Below are 27,925 nucleotides of genomic sequence, written 5' to 3'. Positions count from 1 at the left end.
GGGGATTGTTATTTTGCTATTTTGAAAAATCAGTAACATTTTCTTTTCTTTTTTTAAAGGAGGGTGCAAAGCAGGGTTAGTGAGGGGTGTATCTCATGAGGTGTATGGCCCCGGGGAGAGTCCTGGGGGGCAGACAGAGATGCATAGAGGGCTGTATTTAGACCCTGGGCCAAAGGTTCCCCATCTGTGCAATACTGTTGGCTTATGGCTTATGGCTTGCAATCCACTGCAGAATTCAAGCACGCTTCGTTTGGGACTTAGCTGTGGGGTCAGAGCAACTTGTCCCGTTGTGAAAGCCTTCAAAAAAGGAAGGTCCAAGTTATTGTGTTCTGGTCTGGTGTTCTTTTACTGCCCTCTTGTGACAGCAGGAAATCTTACAGGAATGTGTACTCAAATACTGCACAATCTGCAGCTCAGTGTGAACCTTCCAACAAGCAGCACCTCTAATTAGATTAGATAGAGACATAGCTGTCAACTTACAGATTTGAAAATAAGGGACCAGCAGCCTCGAAAATAAGGGATCAGCAGCCAAAATAAAGGATTTTAGTCAACCAGCAGCCAAACGAAGCCTCAAGTGGTGGTTCCCACAGCGCAGCAACCCGGCAAAGGGGATGCAGCAAGGAAAACCACCGTCACCTCTCCGCTGGGAAGCGCTGAGCAAAGGCGAGTCCCCAGGCAACGCGGCCAATTTGATCGGCACAAGGCATGCAAGCTCCACCCCCAGTCGTTCTTAGACTCCTTACTGGGTGAGCAACACAGCCAAGTGACACAGTTGGAGCCTCCCTCTTCCCTGGCCGGCAGGGAGGGAGGGAGAGGAGCTGCTTCCTTTGAAACCCGGGAAATTTAAGGGACATCATCAATAAGGGACAGCAGCGGGACATGGCGCTGGGATAAGGGACTGTCCCGCCAAATAAGGGACACTTGACAGCTATGGATAGAGAAGGGAATGCTTTTCAAATAAATAAAGGTCAACTTATTGTGGGTGCCAACACAATCCAGAAGTAAAGAAACAAAACACCCAGAATATAGGAAAACAAAGAGATATACTAAAAGTGCAACATCTTTAGCTTGCTCAATGGTTAAACATGAAAGCAAACAAAATAAATCCTAACAAAGGTTTTTGGAAACTGCATTCTGGGTTATGAAATTGTGTGGGTGGGTGTGCCAAACATAAACGTACATATATTAATAACAGCAACTCCAAAAATGCAAAAATGATTCTTTACGTTGATGAAAAAGTGATCCATACCTGATAGCTTGCTATCTAAAAAGCTCTAGTTTTCTCACCTGCTAATTCCTTCATGGGAGCGCTAAGAATTGACTCTTGCTCTGCTTCCACGCTTGATAGTGATGGAGCTGAACTTTCTTCTTTCTCTTCCACGATAGCAGAGAAGGTGACATTAAAACTCATGGCTAAAAGGAAGAAAAGCATCTGCTATATATTTTGGAAAGTCATTTGTCTCTTTGCCTGTTCTCTATGCATTTCAGACACCTCTTAAGTTACCACAACCAAATTTTGCACTATAGTTCTTGAGATAAAGGAGCAAGTTTTTGTTGACTACAACCGGATGCCCTTTTGAATCAAAGTGGTGGTGGGCTGAGCCTTCCTAAACCGCACTGACTTTAAATGCTGGTGTCATCACCCGTAGAACTCAGCACGGTTCTCAACATAAAGATACAAGATAAAAACACAAAAAATGCAATAACAGGAACAAACAAACAAAAAACTACATGAGCCAATAACACACACACGTCCCACAAACACATTTAAAACATTACAGGATGTTAAACTGTCAAAGGCCTAGTTGAACCACATTAATTTCAATGCCAGTTTTTCCCTCAGAGCAAAAAAAGATCCTGTACAACAAGGCTCAGATTGGAAGGACCGGAATTTCCAAGGACCCACCCTGAGGAGAGAGACTTTTTTCTTTACTGGGAGATTTTGAACCATGCCGAGATCCTTTGCCCTCTTTTCCTCCATTTTTGCCTTTTCCTTTCTGTGGTAATGAGAAAAAAGATAATAAAAAAATAAAAATGAGTTCTTGAGTTAGATCGTGTTATTTTCAAAATCTGGTACCGTAATTAAGATAAAACATAAAGCAAAAATAAATATATGCCGAGGTGAGGTTGTTCAAAAATGAGTTCATGGCAAAGACTCAAGAGAACAGTTTCAATGTTCTTTACTCTTCCATTTATTTGTTTCACAAAATTGAAATGAAACGCATGTAGCTGCTACTTGTCTGAATAGGCTTGCCTAAAGAAAAATGTTTGAAGCAGGCAGGAACCAAATCTCAATGCCCCAACTCAATGCCCCAACGTCCAGGCCTAACTGCCAGAACTTCCTACGCCACCCACAGAAAGCCTCAGTAAATATCCCCTCAAAAATCCACATTACACCATTCTTCCTGCTCAATACCTGTTTGCACTAGCTCAGGCCTCTTCCACATGCCCACATTTCACTGGGCGCCAGGTCTGAACATTTGCCCTCGCATCTACAGTGGTACCTTGGGTTAAGTACTTAATTCGTTCCGGAGGCCCGTTCTTAACCTGAAACTGTTCTTAACCTGAAGCACCACTTTAGCTATTGGGGCCTCCTGCTGCCGCTGTGCCGCCGGAGTATGATTTCTGTTCTCATCCTGAAGCAAAGTTCTTAACCCGAGGTAATATTTCTGGGTTAGCGGAGTCTGTAACCTGAAGCGTATGTAACCCGAAGTACCACTGTACTCTGAACAAAAAATAATAATACAGAGTGCTTCTCTCTATGGCTGAGCACAGTGAAGTCTGCTATAAGTGCCTCCCCAGCTTGAAAGGGGGATATAATAGGAAGGTGTGCCCACACCATGTTGTGTCCCTGTTTCTTTTTCTGCTCTTTTGGGTGTGGTAGCCGTTTTTGTGTTATGCCATGCAACCCCGGCGGCCATTTTGTGACTGGCGCCCACAGCATTCCAAACATGCGCAGTGGCCCCAAATGGTTGGTGATTCCCTGCTTCCATCACGTGATCACATCAGACAACTTACGAGAAAGCAAGCAGAGGTAGCAACATAACAAACAGATTGCAGTGGTAGAGAATGACGGGCAATTCAACTTCCACAATGCCCAAAAACCTCCGAAATAACCTATTCATCATCTTTCGGGAAACTAAAGAGAGGAATGTAGGTGGGCCTTCCAGGGAAGAGAGTTGCAGAGTTAGGGGACAACCACTGAAAAGGCCCTTTCCTGGGAACACGGAAAGTGGCTTTGTACTGAGTCAGACAGCAGCTCTCTGCGATTTCAAGCAAGAAACTCTCCAAGTCCTTCCTGGACCTGGGACCTCGAAACAGCCATTATGCTTCATCACCCCACTGACCTCGGACTTCTTTCCCTTGCCAACATCCACAAAATGCACAATCTTGCTTGTGGAAGCCTTGACATGCTGGGTTTCTGTGGTCTCAGTGCTTGTTTCGCCACTGCTTAAACTTCTGGTTTGAACGGACTGATAATTTTAAAAGAATAGAAGAAAATAAGAACAATACTGTAGTTAGTTGGAGGTGCTATATGGGGGCGGGGATAAAAGACACTTGCGCACACACACACACACACACACACACACAGAAGAAAACACCCCTCTGAACTCCAGTTAGAGGTATTGTGCTTTAAAGATATGCAAGCACATAGGTCTAGATCAAGGACTCAGCTACATTGGCAAAGAAAAAGCACTTTATACGTGTTGTTGATGCATTCTAACTCACCGGATGCTGCTGTGGAGCTCCATTTTTGCCAACCCAATTTCTCATACAAAGTTTACAACGCATTTAACTGAAACGCTTCTTTGATGTCTAGATCCAGCACCAGAACTTCATTTCTGAGCGTGGTCACATCCACACCATACTTTTAAAGCACACGGCTTCCCCCAAAGAATTATGGCAACTGTAGTTTGAGAAGTGTGTTGTGGACTGTGGCTCTGTGAGGGTTGAACTACAGTTCCCAGGAGAACCCATGAGCTTTAAATGTGCTTTAAATGAATGGTGCTGATGTGGCCTTTGTCCATCAAGCCCAGCATTGCCTAAAGCATAATAGAATTACAGAGCTGGCTCCATGAGGGTCATCTAGTCCAGCCCCCGGCAATGAAGGAATCTTTGGCCCCACGACCCTGAGGTTAAGAGCTTCATGCTCTACCGACTGAGCTTCCAGGTTTTCAGGCAGAAGTATTTCCCGTCATCTGATTTTTTAAAAACTGAACCTGTGACATTCTACAAAAAAAACTCTGTGTCCTATCACTGAGTTAACAGTCACCTTTTAAAAATTAGGACCCTTGTGATGTTGCCTGCCCTTTGCCCCCACAATGGGCTCGTTCCATGAGTCCTTGTGTTCTGCGGCAGAGGAAACTTGCACTGTCCTCGTGTGACCAGTTCCCCTGCCCCCCCGTTCTCCATGGCAGAAGTCAGCGCCATTTGGTGTTTACTGATATCATAGTTCCTCAGAACTGCTAGTGCTTTGGCCCCCGGGAGTCTTACCACCAGAGGAACATAGGAAGCCCCCTTACCCCCAAAGGCAGACCACTGGTCAATCTAGATCAGGGTTAACCCTACCCCTGAGCTGCCAGCAACTTCTAACCCTAAGGCCCAGAGAAGTCAAAACAAGATTGTGTCCATGAAGACAGCCTTAAACTCCTTTTCGTTCCCAGAAGATGTTGAGTGGTAGAATTCACATAAGGGGCCTGTTGTTGTTGGCCTCTGTCTGTCTCAGGAGACAATGGAATAATGCGCCTTGGGGTTGAGGACAAGCTGTTGGGTGGCTGCAGCGCCTGCTGTGGCTGTGAAGACCGATACAGGAGAGACATGTTTTGTTGCAGCTGGGGCAGGTGAAGGTGTCCAGCTGTGTTGCTGCAGATGCACCATGGCGTTTCTTCTCCCTGCTGTCTTCCCAGTGGTCGTTTCTCCTCTGGTCACTGCTATGGATACACGACTTGACTGCCCGTCTCCAGGCACTGCGGTCGTCCGCGAGGGATTCCCACATGGCGGAGGTGACGTTGCCAGCCTTCGTGTCATGTTTGCTGACATCTTTGTAATACAGAGCAGGCCTGCCGATTGGGCTTGTTTCAGAAGCCAGCTCCCCGTAGAGCACATCCCTGGGGATCCTACCATCTTCCATTCTGTGGACATGAGCAAACTGGCATAGACGTCACTAAGACAGGAGTGCAAATCTGCTGGGAATGTGGACTTGAGAGAACACACTGTTGTTGGGAATTCTGTCTGGCCATGTGATGCCCCAAATCCTCCTGATGTGGAAGGCGTTGAGGCGTTGTTCCTGACGGTTGTAAGGGGCCAACGTACCCTGTCAAACCTGCCCCCTCTTTGAAGATCCTAAGTTTGCTTGATATGTCTGGCTTCCGTTCCGGAAAGTGCCCAAACTCAATTTGGGAGGCCAGCAAACCTCGTGAAAGGCTGCTGCTGCATTTAACTCATCCCTTACCTGTAGCGAAGAGAGTCAATGTTTACGCTCTGAGAACTAACCTGACCAGAGGACAAGTCCTGAGCCAAAGGAGGCCCAGCAGCCGGGTCTATGAACTCATCTGTTCTGAAGGAACTTGTTGAATGACTGGATTCTTCTGCTTGCTGTTTCAGCATCTCATCGGTGACGTACAACAGGGCACAGTCCAGCAGAGCTTCGAAAAACTCCAGGAAAACAAGCTGTAGCACAACAAAGGAAGAAGAGAACAAGTCACTTCTAATCGACAAGATCAAAGGGTCCTCCAGGCAACTTTTTATTGCACATTTCTTATGATTAACTAGTCATGCCCACTTTCAGTACCGTTTGTACCTGCGAAAGTTTTGGGATGGACATGTTGCTTCTTTTCCAACCAGTGCATGTCTTTCCTGCTGAAATCCACTTACTTTTTAGTCCACAAAAGTTCTGGTTTATTTTTGTCCTTCTTCTGTTGCACTACAGCCCCTCCAGACAGCAATAATTTGGCTGCACTGGAGAAGCGCTGCAGAACAAACCAAATTGGAATAAACCCACCGCTAATCCACCAAGAACATGTGGCAAAATATTCCTGGAGGGGTCCTAACTAGGGACCTGTGGAACGGCTGAGCTGCAAGCAGCTGTCACAGAGGAGCCAGGTCAGCAATTGTGTTAGGCGTTCGAACCAGGAGTCAGCGCTGAGGAACACGCCAAAACACACCAGATGTAGGACAAACATTGTTGCTCAGAGATGCGGTATGACCAGGAAATTCTTCATAGCCCTTTCCAACCTAGGAGGGTCCAATGAGAAGCCTGGATGGGTGGAGCCAATCTGGAGTCTGAGATTACTTCACTGTGGGTTCCAGTGATGGACCTTCAAGAGGTCTCACATCACTGAGTTATTGCTTGTTGTTCAGTGGTTCTCAACCTGTGGGGGACCGGTCCACTGTCCTTCAGACCTTGTGGGGGGTCGGACTATATGGGGGGGGGGAATGAACGAATTCCTATGCCCCACAAATAACCCAGAGATGTATTTTAAATAAAAGCACACATTCTAAAATATTTATTAAAGTTTCGACATATTACAAAAATAAGAGAAGAAGGGGGGGGGAGCACACATTCTACTCATGTAAAAACACCAGGCAGGCCCCACAAATAACCCAGAGATGCATTTTAAATAAAAGCACACATTCTACTCATGTAAAAACACCAGGCAGGCCCCACAAATAACCCAGAGATGCATTTTAAATAAAAGGACACATTCTACTCATGTAAAAACACGCCGATTCCCAGACCATCCGCAGGCCGGATTTAGAAGGCGATTGGGCCGGATCTGGCCCCTGGGCCTTAGTTTGCCTACCCATGGGCTATCTGGTTGCTGACAGGTATGTTGTTTCCTTGCAAAGCTCTCAAGATAAGGCAGGAAGCACAGCCCTCACTCTGATTGCCTCATCATGGCAGCACCACATGATGACATGGCATCATAACTGTTATGTACTGAAGTTCTCACCCTGGGTCAGCAGGGGGATACTGTAGATAGTTATGCAAATAAGGGATCAAAAGTGACGTTCAGTGATTGGATAGTTTTAGAAAATTGTTACAGTTACATTGTACTGGAGCTCTATATAAGCAGGCTGACTGAACCATAGAATCATAGAATCATAGAGTTGGAAGAGACCACAAGGGCCATCGAGTCCAACCCCCTGCCAAGCAGGAAACACCATCAGAGCACTCCTGACATATGGTTGTCAAGCCTCTGCTTAAAGACCTCCAAAGCAGGAGACTCCACCACACTCCTTGGCAGCAAATTCCACTGTCGAACAGCTCTTACTGTCAGGAAGTTCTTCCTAATGTTTAGGTAGAATCTTCTTTCTTGTAGTTTGGATCCATTGCTCCGTGTCCGCTTCTCTGGAGCAGCAGAAAACAACCTTTCTCCCTCCTCTATGTGACATCCTTTTATATATTTGAACATGGCTATCATATCACCCCTTAACCTCCTCTTCTCCAGGCTAAACATGCCCAGCTCCCTTAGCCGTTCCTCATAAGGCATCGTTTCCAGGCCTTTGACCATTTTGGTTGCCTTTGACCATTTTGGTTGCCCTCCTCTGGACACGTTCCAGTTTGTCAGTGTCCTTCTTGAACTGTGGTGCCCAGAACTGGACACAGTACTTCAGGTGAGGTCTGACCAGAGCAGAATACAGTGGCACTATTACTTCCCTTGATCTAGATGCTATACTCCTATTGATGAGGCCCAGAATTGCATTGGCTTTTTTAGCTGCCGCGTCACACTGTTGGCTCATGTCAAGTTTGTGGTCAACCAAGACTCCTAGATCCTTTTCACATGTACTGCTCTCAAGCCAGGTGTCACCCATCTTGTATTTGTGCCTCTCATTTTTTTGCCCAAGTGCAATACTTTACATTTCTCCCTGTTAAAATTCATCTTGTTTGTTTTGGCCCAGTTCTCTAATCTGTCAAGGTCGTTTTGAAGTGTGATCCTGTCCTCTGGGGTGTTAGCCACCCCTCCCAGTTTGGTGTCATCTGCAAATTTGATCAGGATGCCCTTGAGTCCATCATCCAAGTCATTGATAAAGATGTTGAATAAGACCGGGCCGAAGACACAACCCTGTGGCACCCCACTAGTCACTCTTCTCCAGGATGAAGAGGAGCCATTGATGAGCACCCTTTGGGTTCAGTCAGTCAGCCAGTTACAAATTCACTGAGTGGTAGCATAGTCAAGACCACATTTTACCAGCTTCTTTACAAGAATATCATGGGGCACCTTGTCAAATGCCTTGCTGAAATCAAGGTAGGCTACATCCACTGCGTTCCCTTCATCTACCAGGCTTGTAATTCTGTCAAAAAACGAGATCAGGTTAGTCTGACATGACTTATTTTTCAGAAATCCATGCTGACTATTGGTCTTTCTAGGTGCTCACAGACTGTTTGCTTAATGATCTGCTCCAGAATCATTAATAATGAACCCTTCAGTTCAGTTCTGTTCTGGCCTGTGAATAAACAAGAGCTGTTTGAAGAATCGCTGTGTCGTCTGATATGTTCACCCACAACTTAACAATAACGATGCCAAATCAGAGTGAGGACCATGCTTCTGGATCTTTGTGGTAGAAGGGGGAATGATGCCTGGTGGGCAATTGATGCTGGCCGGATCATGGAACAGACGCCAGGAAAAAGCAAATGGGGCAGTTTAATTTCACTCGCCCAAAGTCCCACTTAGAGTGGCTCAGCTCTACATTAGAATCTTATATGACTCATCATATTGATTAACTAGCAAAAGCTTTTCTTCTTAAACAAAGTTCCTTCTGGGCGAAGGACAGTCCAAGCCCAACCAGCTCCTGAAGTGGGTTGGCTCTTTTCAGCGTAGCTGCAGAAATTTACACCCAGACCATATTTCCCCACACTTTCCCGAAATACATATACCTCATGTTCTAAGTTAGTGTCATCTCCATCACGCACACAAGGGCTGTCTTTGGCCAGTATATTCACAATTTTGGTAGCGGTTAACTGCTTGCTTACGAGTCTTAAATCCTGGAGAATGAAGCGACAACAACAAAATGGTTAGTGTTATCCAAATTTCTCAATTTGGCATGTGCTGCTACCTAGTTCATGTTCTCCCAAATGATACATGGGCCAAAATGTGTTAAAAATGCAAAAGCTACAATAAGCTGTAAATACGAAGGCATATATTTGTGAAAACATGCCGATATTAGGTTAAACATGCTTTGTGAAAATGTGTATATTAGGCCGCCATTGCATACAAAAACTGAAAAAATTCTATGCAATTGTATAGTATGAGAAATTTGTGCTAAAATATTGATAATTTTTCATGAGGGCTTTTAAAAAAAATACCAAAATACAGTGGTGCCTCGCAAGACGAAATTAATTCGTTCCACGAGTTTTGTAGTCTTGCGATTTTTTCCATCTTGCGAAGCACGGTGTCGGGAAAGTTTTGGAAAAGCTTCAAAAATCACCAAAGTCTTTAAAAACCTCAAAAAAGGCTACCACACCGCGTTCTATGAGTTGCTCCTCGAAGTCAAGTCGCAACTGTATTAACAGTGTTAAGAAAAAGGAAACAAACTTGCAAGACGTTTCCGTCTTGCAAAGCAAGCCCATAGGGAAAATCGTCTTGCGAAGCAGCTCAAAAAACAAAAAACCCTTTCGTCTAGCGAGTTTTTCGTCTTGCGAGGCATTCGTCTTGCGGGGCACCACTGTAACAAACTGATGTGGAAATGCAGAGAATAGATGACAGGAAAAATGAGAACCTGAGATGAACCAACACTGACAGATAACATCCGTCGCTAACAAGACCCGAAATAAATCCTTGAGATGGTGATTACTTTCAGCATCCAGAGGAAGTGCCTCATCTTCATGGTCGGTTCGTACGGAGCAACGGGATTTGGTCGACAAAAGGCCCTGAATATCTCCCAACACTTGTCAATGTAATTGATAGCATAGACTGTTTGTTGCCGGTCACTGAACAAGATGCCTGCAGAGGCAAACGGGGGCAGGTTGGGGAGAAGAGCCAGATGATGAAAAAGGCCCAAACATCTGTGCGTAAATGAAATCTGGGGAAATGTAGGAAACCAAACCAAACCAAAATGCATAGCCCACCTTTTATTTGGCAGGCGTTAGGACAGATATTCTTGACCATCAACTTGCAGAAGCACTTGAAGAGGCGGGGACTCGTATTGCTGGAGTTAAAACAGGAATTCGATATAGCAGTCACTACTGCGATATGCGGAGGAAACAGGTTTCAGAAATTCAGAAGAGATTGCATTTTAGAGTTATGTGTTGCAGGGCTGCAGTTTTTCATCAGCTAATTGGTTTGGTTATTTTTGTTTTGTTTTTTTAAAACTATGTTGACTATTTATGGATCCAAAAACAATAATTTTTTAGAAACTATCCCTCCCTAATCCAGAAGATGGGAGTTGGGCATTGCATCCGAAGGAACATCCAAACAACGTTCTAAGTTCCTATCGTGTGCAACCGTTTATATAGAAGGCAATCAACAGTTTACATTAAGCAAAAGGTTTTATAATGTTCTTTGTCTTCATTCTAAGAACATATATAATAAAGCCATACCAGTCAGTTTCAAAAGAGTCTTTATGCTTCAAACCTTGTGCCCGTTTTACTTTATTATATATATTATTTTGTGTGTCTCTGTGTGTACATGTTATATGTTGGAAGAATCAAATAAATCATTTTAAAAACTGAATTGAACATTCATTCCAATTTGTTTGCAGGGAAGTTCCATGACAAGCATTAATCCTGATTTGCTTGTGGAGTGTTTGTACATCTTCCCATTAATCATTTGCTCATTCAACACTTTTCAAGGCAATTACCTGTCACTTTCCAAAATTCTAGAAGTCTATTTTTCAGAAATGGATTTTTTTGACCTAGGGCAACACAGCACTTTAATCTACTTTAATGGCACAATTCTAATTATCCAATATACACTTGAACCCCTCCAGCAACCTACTGACAGCCTGGAGGTGCCTTGTGTTGAGATTTTAAACTGGTGACTTTTCAGCAAACTATTCTCAGGTTCGACGCTACCTTAGCTGATGGACAAGCCACTTACTCAAACTCCTTATGATAGATGTGGAAGGACAAATAGATGAGATATGTCAAAAACATTCGGAGTAGCAAAGTCTCATATGGAGAGTGAATCTCTTCAAGTAATGTTTTATCTGAAAAACAAACAGAAACACTGTACTGTATACAGTGAGCAATGCAGAGGTAGAGTTCTAACTTGAGTTGGTTTTTTTTAGGTCAACTTGTTTTCATTCCTGACTTTAACTGAAAATCTTGGTGTGTATTTTATGTTTTGTGTAATTAATTATAATTATTTTAGGGTAAAGACATTCTGAAAACTGGCTTATGTCATGCACATAAAACAGTTATATCCCTTCCATCCAGTATGGATTACCGGCTACACTAACTGAACAATAGCAAGAGAACTGTACCAAAAGTAAAGTCATAATATGAGGCTCACCCCACGTGGTGGTGGCTTGTGCCCATCGGGACTGGTAGGGCAGAAGCAAGGGAGACCAACAGCAGGTGAAGCCAGAGCCAACGACAGGCAGGATCCAACCCCCTGATTGGGACATGTGGGGTGACTCTGTGTGTGTGTGTGTGTGTGTGTGTGTACACACGCAAACCTAAGGCTTTGCTTAAACTTGTGGAGGCTCTTCCATTTACCGCCACACCATGATTTAGTGACACATGCGAACTGGGCCAATCATTGAACTTCAACGCAAGGCGTTGGCTTCATTAAGTTGCAAATGGGCTATTTGCCCATGCTTATTGGTTGCTGCTCTGCCACTACTAAAATAACATGGACAGTCTATTCTATTAGGAATGCAAACCATTCAGGATCCTATCCATGTCGGCAAGCGTAAGGTTGCAGTGGTGGAATCTGCAGTCCTTTAGAAATCGCCAGAACTGAAGCTTCGTCATCAGGAAAGTGTTATCAAGAGAATGGTCATATCCTAAGCTGCTGTAGAAGGTGTAGATTCGCCTCAGTTCCGAGATATATCTCAGTACAGCAAACTCTGTCTGGAGACAAATATATATAGTTTTCTATAGAAAATCGGTAATAAAAAAGTATAAGTATTTTGTCGTATTAAATAAGGTAGATATGTATAATAAAATATTTTTGTATTTATATGCCTCATATTTATTAATATTTGCCAGTCTGACTTATTAATGAAGCTCTTTGGGGAAAGGGTTTTTCTATGCATTAATTGTGTCTCTGTGTTATCTTACTATTATTATTGTCCCTTTTGTAGTCTACCTTGAAGACTCTATGATCAGTAGCAATAATTAAGACTAAAGGAGGATTTCAATGATGTGCTACATTGAATGTTCCATCAGCTCAAGCATTTCAGTCTGCCAGACCAAATCATCTCCTGCTCCAGTGTGCTGTTCTGGGCAATTTCCTGACCCCATGCAGAGATAATTTTAAGGGGTGTTGGGGGAGAGTGGAGGGAAAGCCATATTGCACAAGCAGAGGTCCACCAATAGGGCTGGTGGGTGAATCCTGCCCAGATATTAAGAGATGGATGGACTGACAGAGAGATTGAAGGTTTACATTTCCAACACTGCATGAAGGGAAGACTCACACCTTCTATACCAGGCACGTCCAACTCCCAAAAGACTGCAATCTACTCACAGTATAATAATGCCGCCTGTGATCTACCCATTGTCATTGACAGGCAAAGTTGTTGAGCTCTTTTTGGGGGGGGGGGTCGCTAAGGATCACATGATCGACCATGGACATCCCGCGATCAACCAGTAGATCATGATCGACTAGTTGGACATGCCTGTTCTGTACAACCTGGTATCATATTATTGATTTTGTTAAGGCAATCAAATACGGTTTTCACCCTCCATCAACTCATGGAACCTTCATTTCAGTGCCTTTTTTGGTAGGTCTAAAAACTACAACCATCAGCCTCTATTTTTCTTTCTTTTCTGTACAACTACCAAGCTGTATTTTTCTTGTACGGGTATGTTTTGTTCCTTGAAATTAAAAATCGTTTTTTAAAAAACATATCATAAATGTAAAGCCCTTTTACCTGTTTGATTTCTTCTTCCCTGTTTTCTTCTGGAAATATAGCCAACAAAGTTGATATATCTATTTCTATATTCGTTCCCAGTGCAGATGTACTATCTGGGCCATCAACAACTTTGATACTTTCTTCGCAGCGGGGCAGGTGGTGGGAGGAAAGAAATCAATCTGAGAATTATTTGTTACAAAAATTTAAAGAGCAACATCGGCACAAGCAGACCTGAGGACCCCGGTGGACACCTGATGGATTAATCAAGCTGCAATCTTAACCTCATTTACCTGGGAGCAAGACCTATTGAATTCAACAGGACTGAGCAGGCATGGTTAGGATTGCGCTATTCAAAAATGTATAGAGCAAGTACAAATACCTGCTGGAAATGTAAAGATAAAGAATGTCCCTTTTATCATATCTGGGGGACGTGTAAGGTAATAAAAACCTTTTGGGATATGATATATAATGAACTGGGGAAAAAATGTTTAAAATAACGTTCCTTTGAAAACCAGAAGCTTTTTTATTAGGAATTATAGGTACCGAGATTCCAAAGGATCAGAAAATACTATTTATGCATGCGACAATGGCTGTACGGATGTTATTAGCCCAGAGATGGAAAGAAGAAACAATCCTGACCAGGGAAGAATGGCAAACCAAGTTGATGAACTATGCTGAAATGGCAAAACTAACTGGGAAGCTCAGGAAGCAAGAGGACAAGAACTTTAAAAAAGAATGGGGGTTACAATTTATTTAAGAGACCATTGTAAGCAAATGGAAACATGAGCAGGATTTTAATCTCGCTTGTAAAGTAACAAATACTATGGATAAACGAGATGGACAAAAATGTGGAGAACGGATTGATATGCAGTTGTAAGCGTTGAAATTAGGACCCATGGAGGGGATGGAGTCTTGAGATTCAGAGAAATCTCTTTGTATGGATTTGTGATTGATTTTGTTGTAAATTTATATTTGAAAAATCAAATAAAAATGATTTTGAAAAGAAAGAAAAAGGATTGCGCTATTAACCTTTCTCGAGTTGACGTTGTGTTGCCTGTGTTCACCAGTGGCGTGTGGTCAGTGGACTAGGGGGACAAGGCCAGCCCCCTAAATGTTCCCCTAGCATCTCCTTCCCAAAGCCCGGGAAGCTTCTGTCTGGCTTAGGGAGGGAGGTGCGAGGCTCATGCCTGCAACACCCCCATAATTGCCCTCGTAAGCTGGCGCCTCTGTTCCTAACTGTTCCCCTAAGAAAAAATTCACCACACGACACTGGTGTCCGCCATAATTCTACTCCACACATACGATACTGAAATCCTCACAAAAATGTGCATTTCTAAACATATTCACTCTCATAAAATACATTTTTTAAATGCATTTTAACTCCAGCTGCCCTCACTTTAGTCCAGGTGCGAGGGGCCTTTAGTCTTCTAGATGTTGCTGAACTGCTGCTCCCATCATTCATGGCCGTTGGCCATGCTTACTGGCGCTGTGGGGAGTTGTAGTTCAGCAACTTCTTGGAGGGTCCAAGGTGCTACACACCCAAATTACTTTCCGCCACACTTCAGGCTCCTCACCAGTGCCAAAGGGACTCGTCGTCCGAATGCCACTCAGATCTTGGTTATTCATGATGTCAATTTGAAAAGATGGATATTCTGCCATATGGTCATCGATAAATTCGCCTTCATAGACACGGCCATTCTTGAACACAAGCTTACCCTGAAGGGGGGGAAAGGGAAATTTATGTCCCCAATGGCAGAGATAAAAACAGGCCAACTACACACCAGTTAGCATCATTGTAGGCAGGATTCTGTGGGCAACACTGCATTGCAACAGAATGCTGAGAACTAGCTATTGATGGATAGATATAGAGGCTTTGCCAATGCTCTATTTAACCCTTTATTCTGCAGCAACACTTGTTTTACAGTTCCAGTGAGGAGGCTGAGGTTTCATGCCATGTTTCTGAGCTCTCCATACCCCAAATCTTACCATGCCTTGCTTCTTATTGTGAACCCACTGCCCATCATACATTGCTCCACTGGCAAAGAAGAACTTCCCGTGTCCATGGCGGTCCCCATTGACGAAATCTCCCACGTATTCATTCCTTAGGGGGTATTGTGATCCGGGTATTCTCTTCAGATACCAAGTGTGGGTACCATAGCCGTGCTGAAAAAGATTTTTAAAAAACCAACTCTCAGCGAGTGCACTAGAATAATAATAATAATAATAATAATAATAATAATAATTTATTATTTATACCCCGCCCATCTGGCTGAGTTTCCCCAGCCACTCTGGGCGGCTCCCAATCAAGTGTTAAAAACAGTACAGCGTTAAATATTAAGATGTCTTCTGAATGTTAGGTAGTTGTTTATCTCTTTGACATCTGATGGGAGAGTGTTCCACAGGGCGGGTGCCACTACCGAGAAGGCCCTCTGTCTGGTTCCCTGTAGCCTCACTTCTCGCAAGGAGGGAACCGCCAGAAGGCCCTCGGCGCTGGATCTCAGTGTCCAACCTGAACGATGGGGGTGGAGAGGCTCCTTCAGGTATACTGGACCGAGGCTGTTTAGGGCTTTAAAGGTCAGCACCAACACTTTGAATCGTGCTCGGAAACGTACTGGGAGCCAATGCTTAGGTGAACAACACCAAGGAGCACTGTGGAACAGATTATCTGTTGCATTGCAACATTGCTTCAAGAACGCCTTTGGTTGAAGTAATGACGTCCCAACTTCCCAAGAATTCCCAACTTAACCAGAGAGAATATGGTAGAAGCTAGATGAGGAACGTCAAGATGCCGCTGGACTCCAAATCCCATCAGTCCAAGCCAACATGGCCAATGGTCCATGGATGATTGGAACTGGGGTCAAAGAACATCAGGAAAGCCAGAAGTTCCCTATCCCTGATTTATAGTGTGTCAGTTAGGAGCATTCCTGGTTTCTGTAAAATTCCACTTAAGAAAGATGGCTGCTCTCCATATAGACCAGGGTTTTCCAAACCTGGGTCTCCAGCTGTTTTTGAACTACAACTCCCATCATTTCCAGCTGGCAGAACCAGTGGTCAGGGATGATGGGAACTGTAGTCCAAAAACAGCTGGAGACCCAAGTTTTGGAAACCCTAATATATGGACCATGCATGAGTTACACGTCTAAAAGTGGGGTGCAATTTAACAAGGTAGTCCTATTTTGACAGCCTATGATACTTGCGAAATTATTAGCCATGGCGATCATCCGTGTAATGAGTAGCTTTCACAAATATGTTAATGAGAGCTTTACTTCTATCACCAATTGCTGCTTTAGGAGGTAATTGGGTGCAGAAGAAAGAGATGGATCTCCTACCCCTCCACACTGCAGGCTAATGGAAATTGCCCTCCCATGGAGAGGATTTAAAAACAAAACCCTGATGTGGCTCCAAGTCACACAATTAATCTAATGTTTACTTGAGTCCTATCTGTACCACTTTTAAAAATATTTTACTTTTTACCTACCACCAAAACACAAACAGTGAAACCCCCCCCCCCCCGGGCGGCTGATACATTGGGTATACATATTCAAAAATATACCTATTCAATAATATTCAATAATAACATATTCAAATCAACCATATGTACACTTCTATATACCTTAACACTCCTCCCTCCACAAGGTTTATTTAACTTTTAACATTTTAATGCCCCATATTGTTCAAACCTACCCAAATAATTCAATATCTTCTCAAACTAACCCTCCTCTTTCTCACTGACCTTAAACCCTTTCATTCTGTGTATCTTCACAGTTAGGTATTCTAAAATTAGAATATTATTCAGTTTTTTCCTCCATTGGTTCACCCCTAACTCTTCTGCATTTTTCCAATTACTCGCTATAACCTGTCTGGCTGCAATTACCATCAATTTTACCCATTTACATTCCTCTTTGGTTTTTAACTCGGTACTACTCAGGGTAATAAGAACCATTAATTTAGTTATTTCCACATTCCTTCCCACAATTCCACACAAAAAAAATAACCTGTACCACTTTAACATCCAAGTAGTTCAGCCCTACCTGTATGCCATTAACCCACTGCCCGGTATATTCCTGATTCGTCGTGAGCCACCTCATCCGCCCTTCTCCATGACGCATGTCCCTCTCCCACTGGCCTTCATAGATATTTCCAGATTTATAACTACGAAGGAAACAAACGAACAAAGAAAGCAGAGTTGGCAATCCCAACGAATATTGTTTTAAAATAGACTGACATTTCATAAAGTCATTTCTGGATGATATGAAGTCATTTCCCCAAGATGTGATGCAGCTACCAGCAGATGGCTTTAAAAGGGGGAAAGAGAAAATTACAGTGGAGGAGAAGTATATTACCCATAAAAGCTGAACGGAACCTCCATGTTTATAGGAAGTCTACCTTGGAAGGTCACTAGATTCACTCCCAATGCAAACAGCAACCTTGGAGGAGTAATTTTCATTGCAGCAAGGAAGAAAAGGTTAAATACTCCCTCCTCACCTGCTTCAATCCCGATAATTACTGCTCCCCTCAATCAGTAGCTGCTACAGTATGTGCATTTTTTTTTTAAGTGCATATAAAATGAAAAGCTTCCCAAGATGCCACCTTCCCAAACTCTGATGGGTTTTACATTCCAAAGGTGGGAGAGAGGTCTCCAGTATTATTTTTTCATTAGTCCTTGGCTACCCACAGTATTTTAGATAGCCCAACCAAATGCATAACACCATATTTGACACTTAGCGCATTTCAACTTGATTCACATTTAGGATACAGTGGTGCCTCGCAAGACGAAATTAATTCGTTCCGCAAGTCTCTTCGTCTTGCGAGTTTTTCGTCTTGCGATGCACGGTTTCCCATAGGAATGCATTGAAAATCAATCAATGCGTTCCTAGGGAAACCGCCTTCAGACCAGGTCCGGGGACAGTCTGTCCCCGGACCTCTTCTGAAGGCTGGGGGGGGGGGGACAAGGGCTTTTCTTCCCACCCCCAGCATTTTAAAAAAACCCAGGACAGCGGAGGACTTCTCCGCTGTCCGGGCGATCTTAAAATGCTGGCGGGCGGCATTTTAAAATCGCCCCGGACAGCGGAGGACTTCTCCGCTGTCTGGGGCGATTTAAAAGCCCCTGGGAAGGCAGGCAGGGGGGACAAAGACTTTCGCCCCCCGCCCGCCTTCAGAAGGTGTTCCCGCCCCCCCCCCCGCCCCGCTTCGGAACAGTGTTAGGAAGTGGGGCGGCTGGGGCAGGTGTTCCCGCCCCCCCCGCCCCGCTTCGGAACAGCGTTTTAAAATGCTGGGGGTCGGGAGCGAAGCGTTCACTGCCGACCCCCAGCATTTAAAAATCTCCCCGGGACAGCAGAGAAGTCTCTGCTGTCCCGGGGAGATTTTTAAATGCTGGGGGTCGGCAGTGAACGCTTCGCTCCCGACCCCCAGCATTTTAAAATCTCCCCGGGACAGGGGGAGATTTTAAAATGCTGGGGGTCGGCAGCGAACGCTTCGCTCCCGACCCCCAGCATTTTAAAATCTCCCCGGGACAGCAGAGACTTCTCTGCTGTCCCGGGGAGATTTTTAAATGCTGGGGGTCGGCAGTGAACGCTTCGCTGCCGACCCCCAGCATTTTAAAATCTCCCCGGGACAGCAGAGACTTCTCTGCTGTCCCGGGGAGATTTTAAAATGCTGGGGGTCGGCAGCGAACGCTTCGCTCCCGCCCGCCAGCATTTTAAGATCGCCCGGGGCAGGCGGGGGGGAAGGCAGGCGGGGGGGAGCAAAGACTTTTGCCCCCCGCCGGCCTTCAGAAGAGGTCCTCTTCTGAAGGCCGGCTGTGGGCGAAAGTCTTTGCTCCCGACCGCCAGCATTTCCCTATGGGCTTTCGTCTTGCGATGCAAGCCCATAGGGAAATTCGTCTTGCGAAGCGCCTCCAAAACAGAAAACCCTTTCGTCTTGCGGGTTTTCCGTCTTGCGAGGCATTCGTCTTGCGGGGCACCACTGTACCTAATATGTAATTGTGGGATAGTGACTGATAAGCTCAGCTTGGAATGAGGATACTATGAATTCTGCTCAGCCATGAACCTCGCTTTTGGCAAATCTTAGGCCAAATCACAAGTTGCCTTGGTGGTGTGTTTAAGACTGGTCATCATTCTACGTTAAACAAACAAACAAAATCCAGTTGGAAGGGCCAATATGGCTGGTTTCTGTTAAAATAAATGTGTGGCCCATTGTAAATACAGTCGTACCTCTGGTTAAGAGCTTAATTCATTCTGGAGGTCCATTCTTAACCTGAAACTGTTCTTAACCTGAGGTACCACTTTAGCTAATGGGGCCTCCCACTGCTGTCGCGCCACTACTGCGTGATTTCTGTTCTCATCCTGAAGCAAAGTTCTTAACCCGAGGTACTATTTCTGGGTTAGCGGAGTCTATAACCTGAAGCGTCTGTAACCTGAAACGTCTGTAACCCGAGGTACCACTGTATATTGTTTTGAACATGCAATCATGATAATATGTGGTTTGGTCCTCAATCTCTTCATTTAGCCTACCTCACAGGGCTGTTATGAGGACATAACAGGGAAATCCAACAGAGGGTACCTTGGCTTCCTTGATGCACATGTAATAAATGAAAATGTGAGTTTCCTGCAGATATGTGTCCTGCTGATATGTGTCCAAAGATCTGCTGAATCAGAAAGGTTCTAAAACTTACCATCTTATTCCCCATCCACTTTTTACATTGTATACGAAGTCACCTTCATACCAGGAAGAACCTTCCCTGTTGTAATAAATGGTGCCCTGAAAGCACATCATACAAGCGCATTAATCAACCAGTGCCTAAGCATTTGGATGTACTAAGGTAAAGTGTGCATTATAAATGTATGTATCCATGAAGCTCATTATACTGTATGCATGTCAGGGAAAAAAATGCATACAAAAAAGTGCAGGTTAGGAGAAAACAGCATTAAAATGGTCATGATTTTTCAGGAGGACTGAAAACTAATGTGGAAATATGGAGAACCAAAGGCTGGGAAAAACTGAGAAACCAAAACAGTTAGATTTGCCCAATTTCAAAACCAGCTTGTGAGGTAGTGGTGTTGGAAGGAAGCATGCTGGAATGGAAATCAGTCCTGCAAATATGATTAGTACTGACCATTGTTGTTGTCTACAGACAATATGTAACTGATTACCGTTTCCATATTTGCATTTCCTTTGCACTGAAATGAATGAAATGGGGGTGGAAGCGTATTAATTATGTAAAATTCAGCCACACTGGACAGCAAGAGGAATAACGTTGGGTTTTTTTGTCTAAAGACAACATGCAGCAGAATGGAGATTGTGCTACATTTGACTGACACAGGTCAGAATGGAAACCATGCCATCTTGCTTCCTTACACCTGGCACACATTCATTGGAGCTTGGCTGCCATAATTACCATAATTAACCTACCATAATTAAAAGGTACGTCTCCTTAACAGGGGGTCCAGAAGAGGCTGAGAGCCCCCTCAAGTCTGGATCTGGCCCGGTTTTGTTTGCTTTTTAACTATGACACCAATCGCAAAGTAGAAAACTCACAAAGAGTGAAAGGAGGACTGCTATCAGTCACCTTGTCATCACCATCATTTTTAATTTGTATACCGTCTTTCTATCTTACAATACTCAAGGCGGTTTACAAGCTGAAGAAACAAAAAATGCACATCTTATAACAATCTAATGCAATACAAAAATGTGATAATAAAACATAACTTTAAAATAGGTAACCTATATCAAAAAAGTAACATTCAATAATCACTTGAATATTATTAAATAATAACATATAAAAGTTAAACAGAAATCCACTCAGCAGTTATAATAAATACCGTATTTTTCGCTCTATAAGATGCACCAGACCACAAGACGCACCTAGTTTTTGGAGGAGGAAAACAAGAAAAAAAATATTCTGAATCCCAGAAGCCAGACTAGCAAGAGGGATCGCTGCACATTGAAAGCAGCAATCCCTCTTGCTGTTCTGGCTTCTGGGATAGCTGCACAGCCTGCATTCGCTCCATAAGACGCACACACATTTCCCCTTACTTTTTAGGAGGGAAAAAGTGAGTCTTATAGAGCAAAAAATACGGTAATTTCTAAACTATAATCAATAAAACAACGGCAAGACACAGTACATAAAATAATGCAATACAAATTGAGAAGCAGAGACTAGAGGGTGGGGCAAGGCAGGTGGAAGGAGGCCTTGCCTGATGGAGTCTCTCCCCTTTCAGGCAACTCAGCAATTCTTAAATCTGTGTCTAGACTTGGTAGCAGCTCTGAGCACAGAACAGGCAAGATTTTCCTGCCCCCAGATTGCCCCAGCAATCCAGGCGATGCTTCAGCCATGGTGCTTTACTTACCTTGCCATGCCTTTTGCCTTCGACCCACTGGCCGATGTACGAAACAGGGTAGGTGCCACACTTGTACATGCCAAAGCCATGCCTGATCCCGCTCTTTACCTCTCCGTCATAGACGCTGCCATCCGGCCAGGTGTAACTGCCATGATGCATTTGTAGGTTCTTCACAAAGTTTCCCTAGAGAGAGGGGTGAGGGGAGGGACAAAAGAGATTCACAGCTAGAACAAGAGATCTCTTGTTTTACCTGGAAATTTATGCATTATACCTTTTCTTTTAAAAATTGAAAAGTATGGTTTATTAAGCCCAGGTTCTCGGTTTATCACTACAAACAAGCACAGACATAAGATTTAATATACGCATATGGAAATTATCCTTTGGCCAAGAGTCTAAGATATGTACTTGCAAGTTAAGGGCCGTCAAGGTAGTTGCAATGATGCTCCATTTAACATGATACTTTACCTCATACTTCACTCCATCAGCCCATGTGTATGTTCCTTGTCCATGCATGAGGCCTTCAGAAAACATGCCCTTCAAAATGAAACACAGATTTCAATCAATCAATCAATCAATCAATCAATCAGTGTTTATTACAGCCAATGGCCAACATATTTAAACCAGAATTTCTGCATAATTCTCTACATAAACAATAAAAGCAATTGATCTGGGGTTAACAATCAATATAATAATTAAGTGTACTTAAAATACGTATCCAGAGAAATAAAACACCATAAAAGCTTAAAAGATTTAGCTAAGAATTATAATTATAGCAGTTTGTGATGATTTATATAGCTGTGTTTTGTCAACTTCCAAACAAATAACAGTAGGAAAATAGGGATATCTAAACACCTGAAAGAGAATTTCGGGGGGGGGGGCTAAGAAACAGTCCTGTCTGAAACCCTGGAGAGAGATTGTATTATATTATAAACAGCTCTGTGATCCTCAGATGAAGGGCGGTATAGAAATACTATTTTAACACTCATGTCTTTCTCCAAAGAATCCTGGGAACTGTAGTTTGTTAGTGCTGGGAATTGTTTGGAGACTCTTAACAAAATAGAGTTCCCAGGATTCTTTGGAGGAAGATGTGAGTGTTAAAATAGCATAAGAGTTCTTTAAAGGTATGGTGTGGAAATGACCTTAACTCACATTTGCTGCCTGAGGGACAACTTAAATCTAGAGTCTAACACTAGCAGCTTCTTAGTAATGACACCACTACAGCCACGGAGTAGTAAAAGCAATAATCTGAGCCTATCTCACAGGTTCGGGTCACCCTCCCCCCCAAAAAAAAACATACATACAGAGCCCACCATCAAATGTACTCACCTTGTATACATTGCCTCCTTGAAAACAAGCTGTTCCTTCTCCCTCATATAACCCACAGATTTTTTCTCCTTCATAGCTACAAAGGGTGGAAATTATTAAGATTAAAATTAACTGGTATTGAATAAATCCATATAATGAGCAGACAAAATAATTTCGAGCATGAAATAGAAGCATTAATCTATATCAAATTGTAAAACAACTTTTCTCACCAGGGTACATCAGTGGTGGAGAAGGTGTAACTAGTAAAGTTTTCACTTAAATGCAGTTACTTACACACACACACACACACACACACACACGACCCCTTTAAATAGTGTGTGGGGGGGTACTCTTTGGGGGTTGAGAAACTTCTGCAACAAGTTGTGGCATTCTGCAGAAGGCCATCCCACTCTCCCTGCTTCCCCAATAAAGGAAAAAAACGGAGCAAAAACAGAGAATGAGTAATTTATTTTAACATTTACAGATTCAAAGATAAAACTTGGTACTAATTATTCATTCTAACATCACTGAAGTCTTGGAGGTGTAAGGTTGCAAAATGGAATGGAACCCCCAGCAGATAACGACTTGGATGATGGACTCAAGGGCATCCTGATCAAATTTGCAGATGACACCAAACTGGGAGGGGTGGCTAACACCCCAGAGGACAGGATCACACTTCAAAACGACCTTGACAGATTAGAGAACTGGGCAAAAACAAACAAGATGAATTTTAAGAGGGAGAAATGTAAAGTATTGCACTTGGGCAAAAAAAATGAGAGGCACAAATACAAGATGGGTGACACCTGGCTTGAGAGCAGTACATGTGAAAAGGATCTAGGAGTCTTGGTTGACCACAAACTTGACATGAGCCAACAGTGTGACGCGGCAGCTAAAAAAGCCAATGCAATTCTCGGCTGCATCAATAGGAGTATAGCATCTAGATCAAGGGAAGTAATAGTGCCACTGTATTCTGCTCTGGTCAGACCTCACCTGGAGTACTGTGTCCAGTTCTGGGCACCACAGTTCAAGAAGGACACTGACAAACTGGAACGTGTCCAGAGGAGGGCAACCAAAATGGTCAAAGGCAACCAAAATGGTCAAAGGCCTGGAAACGATGCCTTATGAGGAACGGCTAAGGGAGCTGGGCATGTTTAGCCTGGAGAAGAGGAGGTTAAGGGGTGATATGATAGCCATGTTCAAATATATAAAAGGATGTCACATAGAGGAGGGAGAAAGGTTGTTTTCTGCTGCTCCAGAGAAGCGGACACGGAGCAATGGATCCAAACTACAAGAAAGAAGATTCCACCTAAACATTAGGAAGAACTTCCTGACAGTAAGAGCTGTTCGACAGTGGAATTTGCTGCCAAGGAGTGTGGTGGAGTCTCCTCCTTTGGAGGTCTTTAAGCAGAGGCTTGACAACCATATGTCAGGAGTGCTCTGATGGTGTTTCCTGCTTGGCAGGGGGTTGGACTCGATGGCCCTTGTGGTCTCTTCCAACTCTATGATTCTATGATTCTATGATACAGGGATGAAAAATATTGCCTTAGGGCAGTAAGGTACGCAAAAATACAACAACTCTCACTCAGAAACCAGCACAGAGTCATCTAATTAAGTAGATTCCCAATCTCAAAGTGGGCACAATCATTTTATATTTGTCTGAAATTTACAAATTGCCCTGAGCCCTTGGATTAAAGTAGGGTAGGTCTTCCATACATCCGGGATTTCAAAGGCAGAATTGATATCCGGGGGGAATTTCTGAAATGTAGTGTCCTGGTTTTTTTACTTTTTGAAATATGTCAACCCTAAAGTAGGGGATATATTAGCAAATAAACTCAAAATACATATATTATAATTATTATATTATAATTACCTTGCTCTGTTTACACTGCCAGAAAGAAGAGGACACAGCCTCTAATTAGCTAGTAAATTGCAAGATCGCATCTTCAATGCCATGTAAACCATCTTTATACTACTTTAACAGTAGAATAAGTACAAAGTACTACTTTAACGGTCATACCCCCACCAAAGAATCCTGAGAAATGTAGTTTGCTAAGGGTGCAAAGTGTTGTTAGGACACCCCTCATAGAGCTCTATTTCCCAGGATGCTTTGAAGGAGCTATTAAAGTAGTATGAGAGTTCTTTAAATGTATGCCTTTGCCATGAACTTGATAAATTTAAGCCTGTTATTAACCTTAGGTACCAGCCACACAGGCATGCGGGTAGCACTGTGGGTTAAACTACAGAACCTAGGGCTTGCCGATCAGAAGGTTGGTGGTTCAAATCCCCACGACGGGGTGAGCTCCCGTTGCTCAGTCCCTGCTCCTGCCAACCTAGCAGTTCGAAAGCACGTCAGAGTGCAAGTAGATAAATAGGTACTGATCCAGCGGGAAGGTAAATGGTGTTTCCATGCGCTGCTCTGGTTCGCCAGAAGCGGTTTAGTCATGCTGGCCACATGACCCAGAAGCTGTACGCTGGCTCCCTCGGCCAGTAAAGCGAGATGAGCACCGCAACCCCAGAGTCGTCCATGACTGGACCTAATGGTCAGGGGTCCCTTTACCTTTACCTTTACCAGCCACACATACATAGTCTAAGTCCTCCACCCCCCCACCCCAGTCCTTCTAGTTTACCTTTCAACAATGAGCTGAGTCAGAATCGGCTCCTCATACTCAATGGGTTCTGGGGGTGGAAGTGCCACTGCCTCTTTCACCTCTTCTTGGGGAACTGTTTGGGCTGCTGCCTGTTCATCCACTTGATTTACAGCCGGTGGGATGTTCTGTACAGAAGTAGCAGGTTCTACTGAGGGCTCGTGTGCGGGAGGAGGAGGCAAAGACTTTTCTCCTTTCTTACTGTCTCTCTTCTTTTCTTTACCCATCGCAGCTGAATTGTACCAAAATCAGGACTCCCTAGATATCTTGCCTCCTTCACTTTTCAAACTTTACAGATCCTGTAAAGGGAGAGAGGGGATATATATATACATATTCTGTTGATAAACATGCCTGATGACACCTTCCTCAACCTGAGTCCAACAAAACAATCACACTCTTAAGCACCCGGTGAACAAGGAAGTTGAAGCACAGCTTGCCATCAGCCAAAACCAGGCATAGGCAAACTCGGCCCTCCAGATGTTTTGGGACTACAACTCCCATCACCCCTAGCTAATAGGACCAGTGGTCAGGGATGGTGGGAATTATAGTCTCAAAACATCTGGAGGGCCGAGTTTGCCTATGCCTGGCCAACACCAAGGGAAGCATTGCCTTATCATGGGATAGAGCATCACTGCACTGGGAAACAAGAGCTTAACACATAATCTTAAAACAATAGTGTAAGTCAAGAGACAGAGGCTATGATCCAGCTCTCCCCACCACTCTACAAGGTGGCATTTACATGGGAAGAGGGTTATCAGAAGAGGTATCAAGGGCAATAAAAAGAATTAAGGGAGGGGGAAACAGAGCTCTAAGAATAGAGGGCCTGTCAGCCACTTACTATAGGATTTCCTTGTTTTAAATCAGACAATAACTGAAGTCATAAATAACATTCTTCACATAGGATTGCTACCGGAATTCAGGGAAGGAGGCGAAAATCGTCATTTTTTTGCCAAACCAGACAAAGCTCCTGCCCTTTTGTATAAGTCCATTTCATGCTTAAGTAATGAACATAAAGTGTGTTCATTTTAGTGGGAAAAATAAAAATGAACACACATATGCAAATAGGGAAATGGCTTTTTGGAAAGGAGTTGAAACCTCTCCAGTTGAGTTCACTCATGCCACAACACAGGTGTTTTTGTGTCGTCGTCCCCCAATTGTTACTCTGTTGGTTTTTTGCCAGCATAGAACACAGTTGACCATATAGAGGTGCCTGGAGATGAGAGCTTATTGTGTGAACAGTGCTCCTCATGATATTATTATTATTATTATTTGCAGCATTCACATGCAAAATTGTCAGTCCATATCCCACTCCCTTCAGATTTATCTTTCCAGGGAAAATCCAGTTTAAACACACACACACACCTGTTGCGCTCGTGACCCGTTTACGGCAACTGAACAAACCTTCTCCAACATCAAGCTCCCTTCTGGAAGCACGCTGGATCTAGTCCCTTAGTAATGGCATTAAAAAAAAAAAAGCTTTTTTATATTTTTTAAAAAAAGCTATTTTAAAAAAGGATTTTATTAAAAAAATGAATTGCAGTCCACATATTTGGAAGACGCAAAAATTCTTCTGGCTGGGTTGCTCAAAAGTACCTCCCTCAGACTTGGATGGGGCTGTTGGTGTCCATCGCTTACTCACACAAACAAAAAGACAGAGAATTTCTAGCCTCCAACCTCCAGCAGAAACTCTCTGCAGAGAGATTTAAGTAGCAACAACAGCAGCAGCGGTTGCAGCGTCTCAATCCCGGACAGTTACCATAGTAACCACTCTCAGGGCGGGCGGGGGGAGAGGAGAGTATTTATTCCTCTTAAAGGGACCATCACCTATTAGCCTATTGCCACAGCCTCCTTAACAAAACAAAACAAAACAAAACAAGCTCTATGCCAGTGGTGGGGGTGCCCAAACTGGCACTGATGGGGCAGAAGGAAGAGAAACCAACAGTGGGTGGAGGGAAAGCCAATTATTGGTTGTGCCCCAGCTTTGTCCCCATTTTCCTCTCGGCTCAATTCTGTTAAAGGCCACATCCACACCACACATTTAAAGCGCTATGATACCACTTTAAACAGTCGTGGCTTCACCCTGCAAAGGATTCTGGGAGATGTAGTTTGTTAAGGGTTCAGAGAGTGCTTAGAAGCCGCCCCATTCCCCTCACAGAGTTACAAGTCTCAGAGTTTCCTGTGAAGCACGAATGACTGTTAAATCCACTCTGGGAATTGTTTCTCTGGGAGGGAAATAGGGGGCCTCTTAACAACCTTTATAACTCATAACAAACTACATCTCCCAAGAACCTTTGGGGGAAGCCATGACTGTTTAAAGCTTTAAATATACAGTGGTATCTCAGGTTAAGTACTTAATTTGTTCCGGAGGTCCATTCTTAACCTGAAACTGTTCTCATCCTGAAGCAAAGTTCTTAACCTGAAGCACTATTTCCGGGTTAGCAGAGTCTGTAACCTGAAGCGTATGTAACCTGAAGCGTATGTAACCTGAGGTACCACTGTATTCTGGAGATATTGGGATGGAAATTGTATCTTGCACTCTATGTTTATTACCCTCTGCAACCCTGAAGTCCAGAAAATGTTGGCATCGTAAAGCATTTACCAAGGCCACAAGCTCCC

The 27,925-nt window shown here is 43.7% G+C and overlaps 1 protein-coding gene across 5 annotated transcripts in view; it reads right to left on the bottom strand.

Annotated features, from left to right (window-relative positions):
- The window catches only part of RSPH10B (radial spoke head 10 homolog B), a 29,862-nt gene extending 2,529 nt beyond the window's left edge, over positions 1-27,333 (bottom strand). The window contains exons 1-20 of one of the 5 annotated variants that reach the window (XM_080980987.1): positions 26,672-27,333; positions 25,292-25,608; positions 22,686-22,761; positions 21,825-21,893; positions 21,369-21,542; positions 20,172-20,198; positions 19,694-19,779; positions 17,052-17,172; positions 15,007-15,183; positions 14,595-14,736; positions 13,039-13,160; positions 11,827-12,016; positions 11,040-11,148; positions 10,070-10,149; positions 9,796-9,944; positions 8,879-8,986; positions 5,494-5,670; positions 3,348-3,473; positions 1,907-1,997; positions 1,288-1,413 (exon numbers count right to left, since the gene is read on the bottom strand). In XM_080980987.1, coding sequence (XP_080837113.1) covers positions 1,288-1,413; positions 1,907-1,997; positions 3,348-3,473; positions 5,494-5,670; positions 8,879-8,986; positions 9,796-9,944; positions 10,070-10,149; positions 11,040-11,148; positions 11,827-12,016; positions 13,039-13,160; positions 14,595-14,736; positions 15,007-15,183; positions 17,052-17,172; positions 19,694-19,779; positions 20,172-20,198; positions 21,369-21,542; positions 21,825-21,893; positions 22,686-22,761; positions 25,292-25,536 — 2,395 coding nt within the window. In that variant the 5' untranslated portion in view covers positions 25,537-25,608; positions 26,672-27,333. The remainder of the gene's footprint in view (positions 1-1,287; positions 1,414-1,906; positions 1,998-3,347; positions 3,474-5,493; positions 5,671-8,878; positions 8,987-9,795; positions 9,945-10,069; positions 10,150-11,039; positions 11,149-11,826; positions 12,017-13,038; positions 13,161-14,594; positions 14,737-15,006; positions 15,184-17,051; positions 17,173-19,693; positions 19,780-20,171; positions 20,199-21,368; positions 21,543-21,824; positions 21,894-22,685; positions 22,762-25,291; positions 25,609-26,671) is intronic. The other 4 variants (XM_080980988.1, XM_080980989.1, XM_080980991.1 and 1 more) reach the window with 4 other exon arrangements.
- Positions 27,334-27,925: the final 592 nt, after the last annotated feature.

The sequence above is a fragment of the Podarcis pityusensis genome (genome assembly GCF_964106645.2).
Source record: "Podarcis pityusensis genome assembly, chromosome: 14".
NCBI lineage: Eukaryota > Metazoa > Chordata > Lepidosauria > Squamata > Lacertidae > Podarcis > Podarcis pityusensis.
Note: the sequence above shows the minus strand (reverse complement) of the source record. Positions and strands in the feature narration are given on the sequence as shown.